Raw genomic sequence first — 17,010 nt, 5'->3', positions numbered from 1 at the left:
CCCAGAAACTCCATCCGGAGCCTGAAGTCCAAACCAGATGCTACTTTCGCCTAGCCGCGAGGCCATGCCCGAGTAATTATATACATACAAACGTGGATTAAAAGTTATAGTCTAGATTGTTGGCTTTGGCCAATCTCGACCCGTCCTTTACGGCCCTCCCGTTTCGTCGGCCTCCCGAAGTGGCTGACATCCACATTGAGGCGCTAGCGGAGATCCTATGGGATCACCCAAACACGCCTATTGTCATTGGATGGCCGTAAGGAACAGGCGGCTGGCCAAACAAAGAATTTATAAGATTCATGCCGTGCGCTCCTTGAAGGTGAGAGGGCAGTCATCCTACATCCGCATTAGTCTTCTTGGTACCTCATTCCCTTTTGACACAGCCAAACATACCTTGGGGAAGATTGTCGCAAACACCTTGATCTCTTCGGATAACGGAGTAGCGTGGTGCTCCCAATCCATCAAAACGGACGCCTTGCCGACCATGAGTGCCAGGTTCAGCTGAGCGTAAACCTGCCCAAGGCAGTAATGAGGACCAACACCGAAAACGAGGAAGTTCTTCGCGCCCTTAACCTCCGCATCACCAGTATAGTATCTCTCAGGGTCGAACTCGTCGGGGCGGTCGTACACCTCGGGATCACGGAGCGCGGGGTAGACGGTGGGAATGATCATGGCACCTATATTCAGTCAGTAACAGATCCTACGCTGCACGATGCGAAACACTTACCCTTAGGAACGGTGTAGGTGTCGGTAATCGGGAAGGGCTTCTTAGCCAGGTACGGCACCATAATGACGGGTGGGCGCCAGCGGAGAAGTTCGCGGACGACGGCACGAGTATAGGTCAGGGACTCCAGCTGGTCCATGTTGAGTTCAGCGTGGATATTGCCGTTGCGGACCTTCAGATTCTCCTCGCGAATCTTTGCAAGGACATCGGGGCGCTGCGCAGTAATCTGGAAGAGCCAAGTGGCGGCACTGCTGGTAGCATCTTGGGAGGCAAAGAGGAAGGTGAAGACGGTCTGCGCAATCTCGTAGTCGGTGAACTCGCGGAGAAGAGGAGTGGGCTTCTCAAGACCCTCGGTCGATCCTGCAGCCTCAGCCTCGCGCCACTTCTTGGAGTCAAGAATGGCCTTGACCCAGGCGTCCATGATACAGGTGATGTCTCCTCCTGCAGCCATGCGAACCTTGCTCTTGGCGGCGCACTTGGCGAACTCGCCAATGACCATGTCGGCCGCCTTTTTCCCGTACCAGGTCTTGGTGTAGGGAAGAATGATGGGGAAGTTGACGAGCTCAAGAGCTTCCGTGATGAGGAAGTAGTCGGTGGAGATTTTGCGAACAGCCTCGTCAGAGATGTAGAAACCGACAAAGGTACGGCAAGAAACGGCGGTCATGAGATCGCGAAGATGCGTCATGAAGGGGACAGGCTTGTCGCCAGCATCGCGGGTGATCTTCAGGAACTCCTGAAAGAACGTCTTGTAAACCTGCTCCTGGCCGGGCAGGTAGGAAGCCAGGGCTTGGCGGGTGAAGAGGCCGTTGAGACCTTTGCGGAAGTCGACATGGGGTTTGCCATCGAGAAAAACCCAGTTGGTTGGACCAAGGAGCTTGTGAGCGGCATCGACGACACATGGCTTGACATATCCGGGAGAGTTGAAGACCTTGCGAGCCATGTCACGAGTTGAAGCGATGACGACGAATCTGCTGCGGTTAGACTAACACGGGGCCAGAAGGGGATTGAGCTCGCGAACTTGTGGAAGACGGAGACACAGCTCAGAGGACCGCTGGCCCATTTGGCCTTGTACTCCTCGAATTTGGGGTTCACGGACTCCAAGAACGGCCCAATGAAGGGCATCTTGAAGGTAGGGCCGGCAATAGTGCCCTTGGAGGTGATGTAGCTAACTGCGGATATGTCAGATACGGCCTGTCATCACCTCGTGTGGACATGGACGCGCGACTTACTCTGATCGTACGCGACAGCAAGAGCCAACAGCGTGAACACGATAGTCCAAGCGCTGGCATTGGTCACAGTCTCGATAACATAGTCGATCTGAGGAGGGACGTTGACGTTGCCAAGCTTGGCGTTGGCCAACACCGAGGTGAAGGTAGTCGTGTTTGACTCCATGGTTGCCGACTGTGTTGTCGAGGTTATCGATGTTTTCAGGTTCGGGACCGGCCGGGGGGGAGAAACGGAAACACCACCTCCAATCGCAAGGAGTACGGCGAGTCGACTCAAGCACAGCGCAAGACGGGGTCAATTCGTCTGGCGCACTTCGTCCTGAAGGAAGAAAAGAGTCAAGGACAGGGCGGGCGAGACTGGCGGTTGGACTCTCACGGTGGAGGTTGAGGTTCACCAGGAAAGGAGAGCGGAAGGTAAGGAGGTAATCGAAGATTAAAAGAAGGGAGTTGACAATCTTGCCGTGGATGCGGACATGGGCGTTGACCGGGGGGAGGAGGTGGATACTGAAGGAGGTTCTGTCGTGGTGGTATCCGTAGGTAGGTAGGTAAGGTAGGTAGGCCAGGTGAAGTTTGGGTAAGGTAGCTACAGCGGGTCACTGGAAAGTACCAGTACCTAGGTAAGGTAGACCTACACAACTTCCATCTTCCCCTTTCTCGCTTGTTTTCTTTTTTCTTTTTCCCTCCAAGGTAGGAAGGAGTCCTTGGGTACCTTAGGTGTGGATTCTGAATGTATTTGAGATTCCAGATTGTCTTTACTTCTTCATTGGTATTGAATCTTGAGGCTACCCTGTGTTGACCATACCTTACTAACACGTCTAGGACCGACCACCTACCTTCAAGGAAGCGCCCAGGCAAGATGCGCCAGCGAGAAAGCGCGAAAATTCCATCAGTATTGTTAGTGTGGGCTCGTCCCGGGCGGTTATGGTTGGTCAAGGTACTTGGGCTTTTCATTCCACGTCCTTTTGCTTTCTTCTCAATTCAGATGCCATGATGCTGTCTTGGGATCCATTTCATGTGTTGGGACGAAGAGCGCAGCTCGCTGCAGCACTTCAGCGCTGCAAGGCAGGGCTGTGTAAAGCAGTGGAGGGACCAGCAGCGACAACCGGGCTGGATGTCCGTGGGAAGTCCTTGAGTTTATTGCACCCAGGGGGGTTGGATTTGGATTTCCCTGCATCCCGTCTGTTGTCAAAAGTTTCCATCGTTTTCCCTGTGAAGTTGAGGTCAATATGGCACACTGACCTTTCCGGATTTTGAGGAGAAACAAGCTTATATTGACGGACAGCACTTGAGAATTCGGATGGGGCCCATGATGTGAAAAGAAGATCAGGAACGAGAACGGCTGTAAGCACCACTGCATTGTCATCTCGCGTGGCCGGGCGGTCAACAGCTTGCGCGCATGAGCACCTTGAAAGACGATAGAGCCAATTTGCTTTCCCATAATCAACCGGCATCATGTTATTACCGTGCTGCTTTTCCACAGGTCGAGTCGCACCAGACAGCATTAGTGTCGAAATTTGTTGGGTCCAACTAGTGGTACTCGTTTCGTTTAAGAGGGGGGAAGAAATCTCCTTGGGCTGTCCAACGACAATGTGCAGGGCTTTTCGGGGCCCAGCTCGTCTCCGAGACGGAGAAGGGGGAGGGGTGGAAAAGAAAAAAAGAAAAAACTGCCCATTCGGTCCCCAAATCAGCACCATCTCTCGGCGGCGGCACGGCGTTTGCGTGTCCGTCCTGGCTGAATGACTTTCTGTCTGGTCCTATTGGATGCGCATCGACATCGACATCCGTCCATCAGAGCGAAGACGCCGAATGGCGCAAGACGTGGGGTTCCTATGCGACCCTGAATCTGGTGTGATGCGAGATGCTCAGTGCCAGCCTGACCTTTCCAGACTCCAGGATCACTTTTTTTCTTCCCCGTCTCTCACGTATTCGTATACATGGCATTTAACACGCGATGTCGAATGAGCTCAGGCGAAGGTAAGCCGTCCGACGTAGTAGTTGCAAAGCTTTGGCATTGGCAGGCGATTTTGTTTCCCGAGGTGCAGTTGGTTTCTACTGTCAAATGTCAGTGTCACCCTGCTTCCCCTAACCCAGCACCCAGCTGCTAAGAGCAAGCCAAACATCGCTAGCGTGGTGTGTATTCATACAGCATAGGTACTTTCGCAACTTTCCCATCTTGTGGCGTTCTGTCGGTGACTTCAGCGATGGACGGGACCAACGAATGCATCAGTGCACTCGGCGAACAGCCCTCCCGACGGTAATGTTTCATAAACATATGCAAACATAATGCAGGCGCAGGCAAGCTTGCACTTGCAACAGGCGGCGGGGAGTGAGGTGATGCGTCTTTCCGGTGGAGTTGAAATTCCTCCCCTGCGATCACTAGGTACCTAGGACGTGATTAATTTCTCGTTGGCGCAAAAAGCTGTGCTGTGCTTGCCGTTGCGCTGGTTCTGGGAGCTCTGATTGACCAATCCGCAAGCGACTACCCCTGGCGATGTCGTCCCATCTATCCAATCAGACTACAGATCTGCAGGAGCTCAGGCCGGTTTTTCTCGTCCAGTAATACGAATACGATCTTAGTAAGCAGTTTGGCTCGCACGTGGCGGGGTAATGCCTGATTGGTGCGCACCGCGTTGATTCCCACACCGCCTTCCCGTCTTTAATGACATCTTGAGGCTCTAAATAAGGTTTGTGGAGGCCTGTCTCCCTGACACAGACCACCTTCCCGTCACTGCGGAACGGAGGGAGAGTCACAGGTGTAGGCGATGGGTACTTTACGAATACATCGCCAACATCCGCTTCACTTTAGAATTCGAAGCCAACTTACCCATGGATACGGTCGTACTTATGTCTCGTCGGACCAATGGCCTTCGTTCATCCCATCTGTAGAAACTCTACCTCACCATCGAGCCTGTCACTTCTTCAGATCGTCCACCAGGATTCAGCCGAAGCCATGGTGGGTGGACCTGGAAGTAGGAGCAGGAGCACTACGGTTCTTGGGAAATTTACCGGATGAACTTGTAAAGCTTCTCGTCATCACTGAAACAAATTCCCGGTAGCCAACTTCACGTACCGTATGTGCTGGTTGTTTCTAGCCTCCTCGCACATCTGAGAACCTGGCTTGTTGCGCCGGCTTACAGCAAAGTCTAGCCGCCACTGAGATATCATTTGAGTTTAGATACGTGCTGCATTACGGGTGACGTTGAATACGCGGTTCCGTAGTCTTTGTGGTCCACCAATGCCTGACAAACGAGTTATTCTAACATCTTCCTTTCAATCTACATACATTGCCTTTTCTTCGGCCGCGACTCTAGATGGAGCAGCGACCTTCGGCCTGGGCATCAAAGTCTCATATGTGATGTGTTCCCTTGTGGGCAAGACTATGAGTATTGAAACTCTCTTGGTTCATGAGCAAGCATTATCATCGCTTGTTTCGGCCGATGAGGTTTCAAAGTGTCGGCAATATAAAGATGAAGTCGGCTCTTGGTAGACTCAACCGGACGGCCGTACAGTCGACTTAAACAAAACCCTCAACCCGTCAAACGCCACTTCCGAAAACCCAAGCAGAGAATCAATCGTAGAAAAAAAGAAAACGCCCTCCATGTGATCATAGTATGTATATTGTTGCAAAGCCACGACAAGCATGACTGATGACACAAAAGAGCTTCGAATATGCGAAAGTGTTGGACCCTAGCCGACAGTAACAGTTGCAAGCTGCGGGGTCATAGTCGACTGTTTATGTTCAGAATGAAGACAGGATGGCGGCTGGGAAAACATAGTATTCTTGATCGACGAAGCATGGAAGATGGATGATTTGTAAGTTGCGCATCGCCGTGGACACCTGTGTCGCAATCAGCTACGCGTCCGCCAAGCATTGATGTCAGCGACAGACACATGGATCGCAATGCTGCGGGATTGCGTACGAATGCCGATCGAGAATTGACGACAATATAGTTAAGCTTGTTTGAAGGGAGCGGCCCACGTTCCGGTCGTTTGCGAACCTGAGATTCCGATAGATTCCCGAGCAAGTTGTCCCTTGACATCCCAAGGCGGGATCAAACAGGGCTGCGAGTAAAAACTCGTCATTTCCAATGACCCCCCAAAGATAATAACACGGCACGCTGAATCAAGTTACGCCCTTTTCCAGACTCGAAGAGAAAGAATTACCGCAAAGAATATTTGGCATCCTGTGACCCTACTCGTCGTTACGAAGTCTCACTTCCCGGATGGTTCTTGTAAAACATGTTCACGTTCGCATTAACGTGGTGTTGCGGAACCTAGGTTACCTGAGAGGGGTGCAATTCGGCACCGAACCGCTTACCTTACCTGGCGACCTGGAGCCTGCGTCAGCCGGCCCCACAAGACCTCCCGCTCTGACGAAGCAGCGGAATGGAACCAGATGCTGCGACTGCAGGGACGCATGCCTCCGATGACTCAACCCGGACATGAGCGGAGGGGACAGAGTGTGTGGTTTCTGTACGAAACGGTGAGGAAAATTGCAGTAGTAGAATTGCTGTGAAAGTGACTCCCGGATCTGCAAAGTCTTTTTCTTTTTTTCTCACCTTATCTTGGTGTGTGGGTCTTCGGCCACCCCTCCGAGCCTGCCAACGGCAAACCTCCGGCGGCGTCTCACCGCATCCCAAGCATGCTGCCCATCATCGCTGCCGTAAACCAACAGCACAGGCTTTCGTGGCCTGGTGATGCATCTCCTGCCTGCTCTCGTGCCCGCAAGATCTTAGGCAACATCCCAGGCACATTGCAACGTCTTCACTGACGAACCGGAGATATGGCCTTGAGGCCGGGTGTCTATTCGCGTGCGGGCGTCGTCGGCCCCCCAGGTCCCAAGGCTCATCGCTAGGCAGTCATCTGCCTTTCTTTCCAGGTCAAGTCAGCCTTTACCCGGGACCGTTCCGCTTCGGTAAGACGACTGCCACATCAAACAACACGAACGCGGCGCCCGTCATCGAGGGTTACACACGTCTAGGAGGCTGTCACGAGCGAGTGCGGCGCCGCATGGGGCGGCGCACGCCCTGCGTAATGACTCACGTTTCCAATGCATAGTAAAATTGTCATTACACGCGTTTCCAGACGGCGCTTCTTTCCATCCATCCCGCTCACCTATTCCGGCGTTAGCTTCCCCAGGCCGCACCCGTACCGGCGGTAAAATCGACCCGGAGTGCGACGTGTGGCAGAAAGACTCACTTTCACCCCGAGCTTACGGTGATGTTGACGATGATGCTGACGGCCGTTGACGTTTGATGATCAACGACTGGGATCGCTGGCAAATAAGCTTGGTCTGTGGATACCAAGCCCCCGTAGGCGTTCCCGAGTGAGAAGCCGTGACTCCTAGCTGGGAGTATTCGTCGCCCCGTTGCAAGTGTGTACATTTGCAGTGCATTGTAGGATTCTTGATTCAAGTTGAGGGTCAAGTTTGTATAAGTAGAGCCTCCTCTTCGCCGTTGGCCTTAGGTCTTGGGTCGTCATCATTCAGTCAGAATAACACGAGCAAACAAGAGCTTTCTGCTACAATCCACTCCAGACTTTCAAGTCGACTTCGGTTTACAAGACCAATAACCTCATCCTACCACCAACCGACCTATTCAACACGGCAGACATGTCCGGCATGCACTCTACCTTCTCTACCTCCATCACCGGCGACAAGCAGCATAGCTACGCCGTCCTCTCAGCCATCCAGCAAGGATCGGCGGCCGAGAGCTCCCAGACACAATTCTCTTCCGGTCAACAACATCCGAAAGAGTTTGACGCCGCCTCGGTCTCCAGCTTCGGTAGCTCCGTCTCTCTGTTGAAGGACAAACGCCACCGCTCCCATAACAAGTCCTTAACCGCCAAGAAGTCTTCATCTCTGGTTGCCCGCCAACGAGCCGCCGAGGACGCCAACGCCCAGGTCCTTAAAAACCAAGTACGCCTTTCTATTTAGCCCTTTCCACGACAACACCATGCGACATGAGATATGCCTCGAGAGGCTTCCTCGTGCTCTGGTTTTACGTCTTTTGATGTTGTTTTCTTGGTTTTCTAACTTGCTGGGTGTTTCGCAGTCGGAATTTTGGTCTTCTCCTGCTCGCAACGATTTATAGGGGAGGGAACATGAAAAGCAGCATCGCCGCCCCAGGGGCCGGTAATCGACCAGGTACTAGGGAGAAGAGTCACTGGCCTTATTGAAGTATTGGAAAAAGTATCAAGGGGGGCGGGTGCTCATGATGTCAGATTAAAAGGGAACGGTTTTCTCATCGGCTTGGGTCATTTCATGGTACAGCTTTACGAAGGGAGGCAACCTAAGGCGGGTTGGGAGTTCAAATTCAGGGTATCTTGTTTTCAAGAGCAATTGCCTCCCCGGGAGGCGTAATGACTCAAGATCAATGTCTTCAATGGAGTAGCTAAAAGCTCTCATTGAGAATATCCTCGTTCATCTTGACCATCGTCGGACTGTACTCCGAACTCTCTGGTTCGGCGCCAGCCGTCATCAGGATATCGTCAACAATACGCTTACTGGCTTCCCGAGCTGTGATCTTGTCAGTTGACAAGAAGACTTCTTCCAGAAAGTTCTACTACTCACCAGGCGTCTGGAGAAGCTTTGACTGAGGCAGCGCAAATTGGATCGTCTTAGGCGGACTCATACCACCGTACAGCGCCTGGTCCTCATCACTGTCACTTTCCCAGTTGATCTCATACTTATCCTTCGACAATACGCCGGCGCCAATATCGGTCGTCGTGGTGTCGTCGTCAAACGTGCTTTTGAAGTAAGGCTTGCCGGCAAAAACATCCTTGGTCTTCCGGCCCGTAGCAGGAGTTTGGACGCTGACACCAGGGGTCCGAGGCCCCGAAGAGGCCGCAGCCGTTGCAGCAGCAAGCCGTCTGGACTTGGCAGGTGACATGAAGGCCTCGCTGCGCAGCGTCGGGACCGCCATGACGGGCGACGACAAAGGGGAGTCTTGCCGCCGCCAAGACGGCACGTCTTCTTCTTCCTTGGGCTTCATCTCACGCTTCAGCGGCGAAACCCGATAGGTCGGACCTTTGTGCGGCGTCGCTTGGATGCGGAAGGTCTTGTCGAGCATACGGTGCATCAGAGGATCTTTGTGCTGCTTCGCCGATTGCGGCGGCGCAAGCGACGAGCGGGGCGTCATCGACATGTCAGGCAGCCGAGCGGTGTGCTGGGCGAACAGCACGGTAGAATCCTCGCCAAGGCCAATGTCCTCGTCCTCGTCGTCTTCCTCGTACGGGGCAGGGGGCTCCCCCTTGAGCTCGCGCTTAAGCGCCTCGTAAGGGGATTCGAGGCTTGAGAACTGTGTCTGGATTGTTTTGGTCTTGGGAACTCGCGGAGTGCTTCCGGTCAGATCGTCGTCGCCGCCTATCATGGACTCTTCGGGTTGGAAGGTCGACTCGGCGGTAGAGGTTATAGTTTCGTCTTCGGCGCTGTTACCACCACGACGTGGTGTGGCGTATTGGGCAGTCGATCCGTCTTGTACAGCTGACTCTTCGCCAACACCAGTCTCATCGTCGTCGTTGGCTAGTTCTTCGTACCCCGAAAGCGACACGTTGGCCGAAGCCTCGAAGAATTGTTTCCAGAACTATGAGCCGCCAATGTCAGTTATAAGCATCGCAGTGGCAAGCAGTGCAACAGACCTTGGAAGCTTCCCAAACGTTTCGCGAATTCTCGCCATACTGTTCAACAATGGGCAAAATGCTGCTGGTAACAATCCGATGAGCCTTGCTGAAGTTGGAGTCGATCTCTGCGGAAGGGTCAGTCATTGCTTCAGCAAAACAGACCGACTCTTCTTCGAGAGCATGCTTTACCCTGTAGAGTGAGAGTGATGGACTGCTCCAATTTCTCCAACTCTTCGGTTAGAGTCAGGTTTCGCGCAGATTGACCAGGGCGAGACATGATGTCTGAACGGTCTTCCAAGTGGTTGATTGCTGTTGAGGAACGACAGTCGTAACGGCGGGTGCGGTTTCTTTTGTTTTGTTCAGGAATGTATTTCGTCCAATGACGGAAAGTAATCAATAACGCCCGGGCGGCACCGCAGTGGGACACGCGATGCGGGGCACTAAGGTAACAGCACTCACAGCTGAGGCTGCCCGGGGCGTCAGGTCATTGCTGGGCAATGGCGGGGCACGGCTGTCCAGGGCCATCCAGACTTGACCTGTCATCTGAATTTCTGAAATTAAATGACCTAACCTAACCTATCGCCTACCTACCTAGGTAGTAACCAATGTTTGGGCATATGAAGACTGCACAACGTTTCGCGTCCAGATGGAATTAACAATTCATCCAACGCCGGGGTATCTATTCGTCCGCGGACTCATCCACGTCATGCCTTCGAATAATAAGTGAACATGTCTAACTTCAAGAGCAGTTGAGCGATAGGATTATTCTCCAACGCCTCAATTCTCTCCGAGCCTGCTTTTTCGCTCACCGTATCCTTCTTCGCACCATAATCGCCCTTTTCACTAAGTCCTTTGCAGACTGTCAGAAACACCTCCACGTTCCGCCTGAAGATCTTGTATAAGCCCTTGGCGGTTGACTCTCCCTGACTGCGAGCTCGACGCATATCGACCCTAAGTCTAGCATACTTGGCGAACTCCAGTATGGCTCGAAATATGTCCTCTAACAACTTGAGAACAGGCTGTTGTCTTTTCCTTAGTAGCAACGCCAGCATGATTCGATCGAGCACCTGGGAATGATATTCCCGGAGACGGTCTGGGCTAATTGCCGAACCTGCCTGTTCCTCCATGTCGTCGCCCTTCAAGTCTGCCTCAACCTGGTCCACAAGAGTTCCGAATGCCTGCCATGGCATCTCAATCCCAGTGTCGAAAATATAGCTGCTGATACTCGCAATAAAGTGACGAGCCTCGAAACAGAAACGGACCGATACGTCTTCTATGTCTTGCCACCCGGACTCCCTGGCTGTGATATCGCGGAAGAGCCGATTGACCGTGTATTGCATCCGCAAGACCCGCAGGAGCAGTTTGAAGATGCGATCATATTGCACTATAATGATTGGTGTGATGACGGATCCCAATGCCGGAGGAGGCTTGTAAGACAATCGAAGGAAATCAAGTGCTTCCAATCCGTCTGGATCCATGCATTTATCAATCTCGTCGTTGGAGAGGCTGCGTACACCGAAACTTAGATCCCCAGGAAGCTCGTTTGCTTCGCCGTCTCGTGGTCTGGATAGGCTCTCGTACACGGGGCCTTCGTAACTTTCGACCAGAACACCCATCAGCGCCAAGCGCAACTCTGAGCTGGCAGGCGGCCAAGTGTCTCTACCACTCAGCCGCAAACCCATCACGCCGCCCTGGTGAGCGACACCAGTTTGTCTCTCAGCTGTCTCCAGGTCTGGGTCGAACAGGGCATGGGATAGACGGCTGCAGAAGAAGCCGTTCCCAAGGAGCTGGAATTCTTTCTGCAATTTCAAATGCTCTCTAAGGCCATGAGAGGCAAAGAGCAACTTGAGACTTTCTCTACCAACCACCCTGGATTGAGCGGAAATGATGGAACCGAACGAGAGAACCGGAAGCAAGGACCAGTGCGGCGTGAAATCGGTACCGGCGTTCCCTACCTCTGTTGTGACATCGGACAAGCGCTCCCTGATGATGATGCCCAACGGATCTTCCGATGTTGAATCTCCCATGGGTTGCGCAAAATCTTGCAAGGAGGAATCTAATCGACTTTGCAGCTGGCCTTCGTCGAGACCAAAGAATTGCAGTTGATATCCTGCGGAAACTTCCATTGGCAGTCCAGGGACGTCGACTTTAGCGAGTTGCTCCGATGCAGGCTGCTGAATAGCCGCCCGCAAAGTATGCTCGTACGAATGTATCCTGCTTTCGAGTTCAACTATGGCATCCCAGTCGAACAGCCACTCGACAAGTGGAGGACGGCTCGTCGAGATCACACTCGATTGCGCCAATGGGTGTTTCGGATGGGAAGTTCTGATGAAGCGTAAATTCCGCCCAACTTCGAAGAGTGATTTCACGATATCGTCTGGCATGAAGCTGGGTATCCGCTCAGCATCGAGGCGAAAGTCGACTTCTTCAACCTCGTCCCCGAAATCGTCGATGTAGGTCTCAGACTCGACTTTGATGAAGCCTCTGGACCTTCCCACTTCATGCTTGCCCAGTGGCACGCCGACTTCGCGCCGCGTGCCAATCCACTCCTCCACAAGTTCGATCCATGGCCTGGATACGCGCCGTAACACCTCTCGCATCATATCTCTCAAGTGTACCTCGGCGTACTCGGCAGACTGGGCCTGTTGGAAGACAATAACGAAAACGTCTTCGTCGAGGTGCTCCCGTCGGATCTTGGAAACTAGCGAATCAAATTGCTTCAGGATAGTGTACGTTTGGCTGACGAGCGACTGAACTTGAAGAATCGATCGAGGAGACTGGTGGTGCAAGGCAATACTGCTCTGGATGACTAACAGCGCCTTGTCCACGGAACTTGCCAAAGCCACGCGACACGGAGTGGCATTTCTCTGATACGTCGTGTCGACAAACAATCGTAACCGGCGATATGTGTGACCACACTTCAAGCATGAACGCTGTACTTCTTGAATCGTGTTGCCAGTATAAGCTGAGACTCTGATTCTTGGAAGAGCCGGCTTGAATGACTTTGATTCTTCTTCCCACGAGAAAAACACCGATTCTCTGCCAAGAGCAAGAGCCAGGAGCGCATTGCAGTAGGGGCCTGCTTCCACCACGCTGAAGTCAGAACTTCCAATCTTCAAAGGGTCTCCTTCGAGTTCCATCAAGGCGTCGAAGGCTGCTGGGCCTGCCTCTGAGATGAAAATGGGTTTCGTCGATGGAGACTTCGGTGACTCGAAGCTGTTCCATGTCTTGAACTCGGGAGCCTTCTTGACCGGTTTATCGAGGGCAAACCATAACTCATCAAGATCGAAATCGCGTTCGGGAGGAGAATGCTCTTCCGGCTCTGGTGCATCGACGGTGCTTGGTTCCTCTTGTTCTGGAATGGGATCTATCGCAGGAAGCTCGAAAACCTTGTTGGGCCGGTCGTTTGGTAAACTCCATAAGGGAGACCCCTTGTCCTCTTCCTCTGCTGATTGAGATTGTCAGCGGGTAGAAACCAGAGATACTACAGAATGCGCACCTGTTAGGTCGAGGGCGAAGAAGCTGGTTGTATCTTTCGGTAATTCCCATTGTGGCGGATCCCAGAAGTCGGGAATCGCAAACACGTCGGCAGAGTCATCTTCCGCATACATCATGGACCAGCTGATCTGTTTCGCGGAGCATTGGTTGAAGTATATTCGTGATGCACTCTGCGATCAGTAGCTTCGCATATCTGGTGATATGGTTGGGCCGGACGACGTTCATTTCACGCTGTAGGGCGAGGCCAAGAAACCGGCGGGCCCGCGACGCGACTGGCGCGTCATTCTTTCAGGCACAACGCACTAAAACGACACCTGCATCTAGAATGACAGTGGCCCCCCCCCCCCCCAGGGCAACTCGGCCCCTGGCGGCTCAAGAGGCACCCGACCCTAAGGTAAGGCACTATAGGTACGCCTAGACCAGCAAGCTCCCATTGGCCTGAGCTCCAATATCTCCTAGGTCCAAGCGCAAGTTTAGCTTTTCGACAGTTCACGACGAGATTAGCACTTATTCTTTACTTTTACGCGCAGCAATTGCAAGCCTTCTGTCATAACTGCGCTCATATTCTCCTGGATTTCCTCCCGCCCGCCGAAGATTACTCTCACAAGCTCGTGATGCCGCCCAAAAAGAAGGCACGAAGCAGCGTCTCGGCTGTCGCGACACCCACACCAGCTCGTGACGACGATGCCATGGACGTTGACACTCCGGCAGCCGACACCCCGACTGCACCGCCGCCGGCTTTAAAGCCTTCTTCCGATGAGTGGCCGAATAATCTCTGGACAGACGACCAGTTGTCATCACTATTCAAAGGCGTTATTAGGTGGAAGCCGGCAGGTAAGCCCATTGCTCGGATGGTGCCCTCAGAGCGCCCAGTAGAAGCTAACATGATGTCTCGCAGGCATGCACAAGCATTTTAGAATGATTGCAATCAGCGAACATCTACGAAATCACGGCATTGACCCCGACGACTACCCTCATACGCGCATCCCCCACATCTGGCAGAAGCTTCGCACTTTCTTTGACCTTAAGACGATCGACCAGCGCGAAGACTTTGACGATGCTCAGGAGGACGAGAACTATGACGATCGTTTCAAGGAGTTCACATTGCCCCCCGCCGGCTTCTACGATATGCAATTGGAGCGCCTGCTTGCTGATCCCAGCGAAGCCCCAACATCCCCACCTTCACTAGAGCTCTCGCCAGCCCCGCCGTCGCCCGGTGGTAGCAACGCTGGAGCAGGCAGGAGGAGGAAGCGCGCATCGACCGTCACCAAGACCCGTGCCAGCACCGTTGAGGATACAGAGGACGGCGGTACGGACGTAGCGTCGCCCCCGGCCAGGTCAGCCAGGGTAGCTCGGAGCCAAAAGAGGGCTGCTGGCAAAGCAAAGGCAGCGGAGAAGGCAGAGAAGGCAGATAAGCCCGTCAGCAAGACTGCTAAGGCGCAGATCAACGAGTCCTCGTCTGACGAGGAAGAAGAGGATGCGGAAGATGAGGAGGGTGCACAGGGGGGGGAGGACGAGGAGGAAGAAGACAAAGACGAGGAAGAAGAGGAGGGCAGCGGCAGCGGCAGCGGCAGCGGAAGCGGAAGCGGAAGCGGAAGTGGAAGTGGGAGTGGTTCTGATGAAGAAGACGAAGACGAAGAAGAGGAGAGTGCAGAGGAGAGCGGTACCCCGGCACCAAGGTCTACTAGAGGAGCTGCCCGTGGCCGGTCGGCGCGAGCCAGGGGCAGGGGCAGAGGACGAGGTCGCCGGTAAACATATTTCTGTAATCATTGGGAAGCTAAAGGTCTCGCGTTTGGCCCCTGGAATGGCGTCTGGAATGATACCCGTCGCGAACTGCGACAACACTTGCGACATGAGAGGAAGGCAGTTTAGAGCCGGCGTCGCAAGCACTATACGTCAAGAACGGGCAGGAAAATTGGTCAAAATAAGATAGATAAAGAACCAAGTCTATGGGTATCAAGAACAGGGGAAAATATTCATAAGCAGGTTCCGACCCAAGATTTCAGGATTTCTTGGCGGACACTGCGGACGTTCCGTACATTTCCCACTCGCTGTGAAACTGCAACCTCTGCCTCCATTGTCGACCGACATCGTAAATGTCCTCGACATCCTTCATCCCTCTTCGGCCACGCTCGATGGGAGCCGGCTTCACCAGCGGCTCAGGGGGCTGTCTTTGTAGAAGCCTCCACATTTCCAACTCTGCCTCACAAGATATCCTCGCATCCTCCGCGTCGGCATAAGCCTCTTGTTCTCGCTCGTTCCTGATCCTGTGCCTAAGAGCTTCTCTCGTGCGGTGCGTTTCGGGGAAGTCATAGGCAGAATATTTCAGTACCTCCTTGGCCTCTTCGTTGACTTCGTGCTCGGCTTCGTCCATGATGACAGACGATTCACTGTCAGACTGTTCTGAGGCCGATTCATCGTTATCCTCTTCCGATTCGGAAGATTCAGCATCCCTGGGAATGGATCCTGAAGTAAAAAGGTTTCCATTCGTGTCTGCGGGCCCAGTCATATTGGGTTTCTGGCGGAGAACCTTTTCCACCTCATCGTAAGACAACGGTTGCTCCTCATCGACGTCAGTGGACTCGACCTGGGATTCTGACTCATCGTCCCAGACTTCCAGGCGAAGTCGACGCGCACAGTTTGTCCAAAAATCATTCCTGCTGTGCTCCATGCCCAGAGAGGCGATCGCCGCCTCAACGTCCTTTCGTCTCACCAGGCCCCGAGCCGAAGGTGCCACTTTCCTCTTTGCTCTGATCCTGGACTCGGCCAGAAACAGTGTTGTGAGGACGACCTTCTTGGTGACCGAGACAAGAAGCGAGTGGAAATCTTGGAGAGCGGTGGCCCTGATCGTTGGCGGCTCCTCGCTGACGAATTGCCAGTTATTCTCGGCATATGATGCGTTCATAAATATACGCTCCGAAAGCTGAAGAAAGTTCTTGACGCGTAGGACCTCTGTGAATCCCAGTCCATGCTGGCTGGCGAATTTCGGTTCTTTCGTGGCGCCGCGACCTCCCTCCATGCGCCTGGCAAGCTCCGTTGTGATGTTCCAGCACTCGCCCCATCTCCTTTGCTCGACGATTTCCTCGTGCCGTTCTTGTCGAAATGATAAAGCGTCCGCTGCTTCTTCGAGAGCATGGCAGCATGGTAGACTGATTTCGACGGCGGCGGGGTGGTTTTCCATCTCCATGGAATATTCCAGGCCCTGATTCCCATCCTGCTCTCTGCTTTCGACGGCATCCTGGAGCAGGGCAAGGTACTGGCGAACCTCGATTTCACTTTTGGTTCGTATTCTTCCTGCAATGCCGCAAATGTCATCTTGCCCCAGCTTAGACAATGCCTCGAAAAACAGCTTTTTCTCGAATGGCGTCCAGAATGTCAGGCCAAGCTGCGAAGGGGGCAAGTCCTCTTCTGCACCCAGAGCAATTTGATTCGCAGCTTCCGCGATATCCTCGTTGAGCAAATCGAGATAATTGTTATTGAAGAGACCTTTGTGGCGTTTGAGGACCGGTTCCACGGCTACGGCCGAGGCTCGTCGTTTTTGGGAGGAACGGCCGTCTTGATCCGGAGCCTCATCGTCGTCGGGTAACTCCTCGGACCGTGGAGCTCCGATTTCCGCAAATTCAACTTCTGTCGTCTGAAACAATTGATCTTCATGGCTCTCGTAGCTTCTAGCCTCTACCTCGTCGAGGGAAAAGTCGGCATTCGGATCCATGCTCATCTTCGTGTAATGACCTGATGTCGTGGATTCGGCTTCGGCGTCGTGAAATGTACATGTTGCGACGGAATACGCCAGAAGCCGAACCTTGACGCCAGATCGAGTCTGGGTAGGCGAAAATTTTGCCGGACTAGAATCGGAAAGTCGTGGTAGCCTTGTGAATGTGCATCAGGTTTGCAGGTGCGTGTTATGAGATGAAATACACCACAATGAAGATTTCCTGTTCT

General features: G+C 53.3%; 5 protein-coding genes across 5 annotated transcripts; 2 read left to right on the top strand and 3 right to left on the bottom strand.

The window, feature by feature from the left end:
* Nucleotides 1-297: 297 nt before the first annotated feature.
* Nucleotides 298-2,116, bottom strand: CkaCkLH20_01511 (cytochrome p450 61; the record flags this gene model as incomplete). The annotated part of the gene is made up of 5 exons (XM_038884230.1): nt 298-336; nt 394-677; nt 728-1,692; nt 1,743-1,893; nt 1,954-2,116. 5 exons carry the CDS (start codon nt 2,114-2,116, stop codon nt 298-300), a joined length of 1,602 nt encoding a protein of 533 aa, XP_038750822.1.
* A 5,445-nt stretch (nt 2,117-7,561) lies between these two features.
* CkaCkLH20_01510 (uncharacterized protein) lies at nt 7,562-7,885 on the top strand (the record flags this gene model as incomplete). Its single annotated transcript, XM_038884229.1, has 1 exon — nt 7,562-7,885. The coding sequence occupies one exon, from the start codon at nt 7,562-7,564 to the stop codon at nt 7,883-7,885; it is 324 nt and encodes a 107-aa protein (XP_038750821.1).
* A 457-nt stretch (nt 7,886-8,342) lies between these two features.
* On the bottom strand, nt 8,343-13,184 carry CkaCkLH20_01509 (Spc97/Spc98 family protein; the record flags this gene model as incomplete). The annotated part of the gene is made up of 6 exons (XM_038884228.1): nt 8,343-8,467; nt 8,522-9,533; nt 9,589-9,695; nt 9,760-9,799; nt 10,380-13,018; nt 13,070-13,184. 6 exons carry the CDS (start codon nt 13,182-13,184, stop codon nt 8,343-8,345), a joined length of 4,038 nt encoding a protein of 1,345 aa, XP_038750820.1.
* Nucleotides 13,185-13,682: 498 nt separating this feature from the next.
* Nucleotides 13,683-14,820, top strand: CkaCkLH20_01508 (ct20 family protein; the record flags this gene model as incomplete). Its single annotated transcript, XM_038884227.1, has 2 exons — nt 13,683-13,902; nt 13,967-14,820. 2 exons carry the CDS (start codon nt 13,683-13,685, stop codon nt 14,818-14,820), a joined length of 1,074 nt encoding a protein of 357 aa, XP_038750819.1.
* A 250-nt stretch (nt 14,821-15,070) lies between these two features.
* Nucleotides 15,071-16,780, bottom strand: CkaCkLH20_01507 (DNA-binding protein; the record flags this gene model as incomplete). The annotated part of the gene is made up of 1 exon (XM_038884226.1): nt 15,071-16,780. The coding sequence occupies one exon, from the start codon at nt 16,778-16,780 to the stop codon at nt 15,071-15,073; it is 1,710 nt and encodes a 569-aa protein (XP_038750818.1).
* Nucleotides 16,781-17,010: the final 230 nt, after the last annotated feature.

Source organism: Colletotrichum karsti, assembly GCF_011947395.1.
Source record: "Colletotrichum karsti strain CkLH20 chromosome Unknown Scaffold3, whole genome shotgun sequence".
NCBI classification, from domain to species: Eukaryota; Fungi; Ascomycota; class Sordariomycetes; order Glomerellales; family Glomerellaceae; genus Colletotrichum; species Colletotrichum karsti.
Note: the sequence above shows the minus strand (reverse complement) of the source record. Positions and strands in the feature narration are given on the sequence as shown.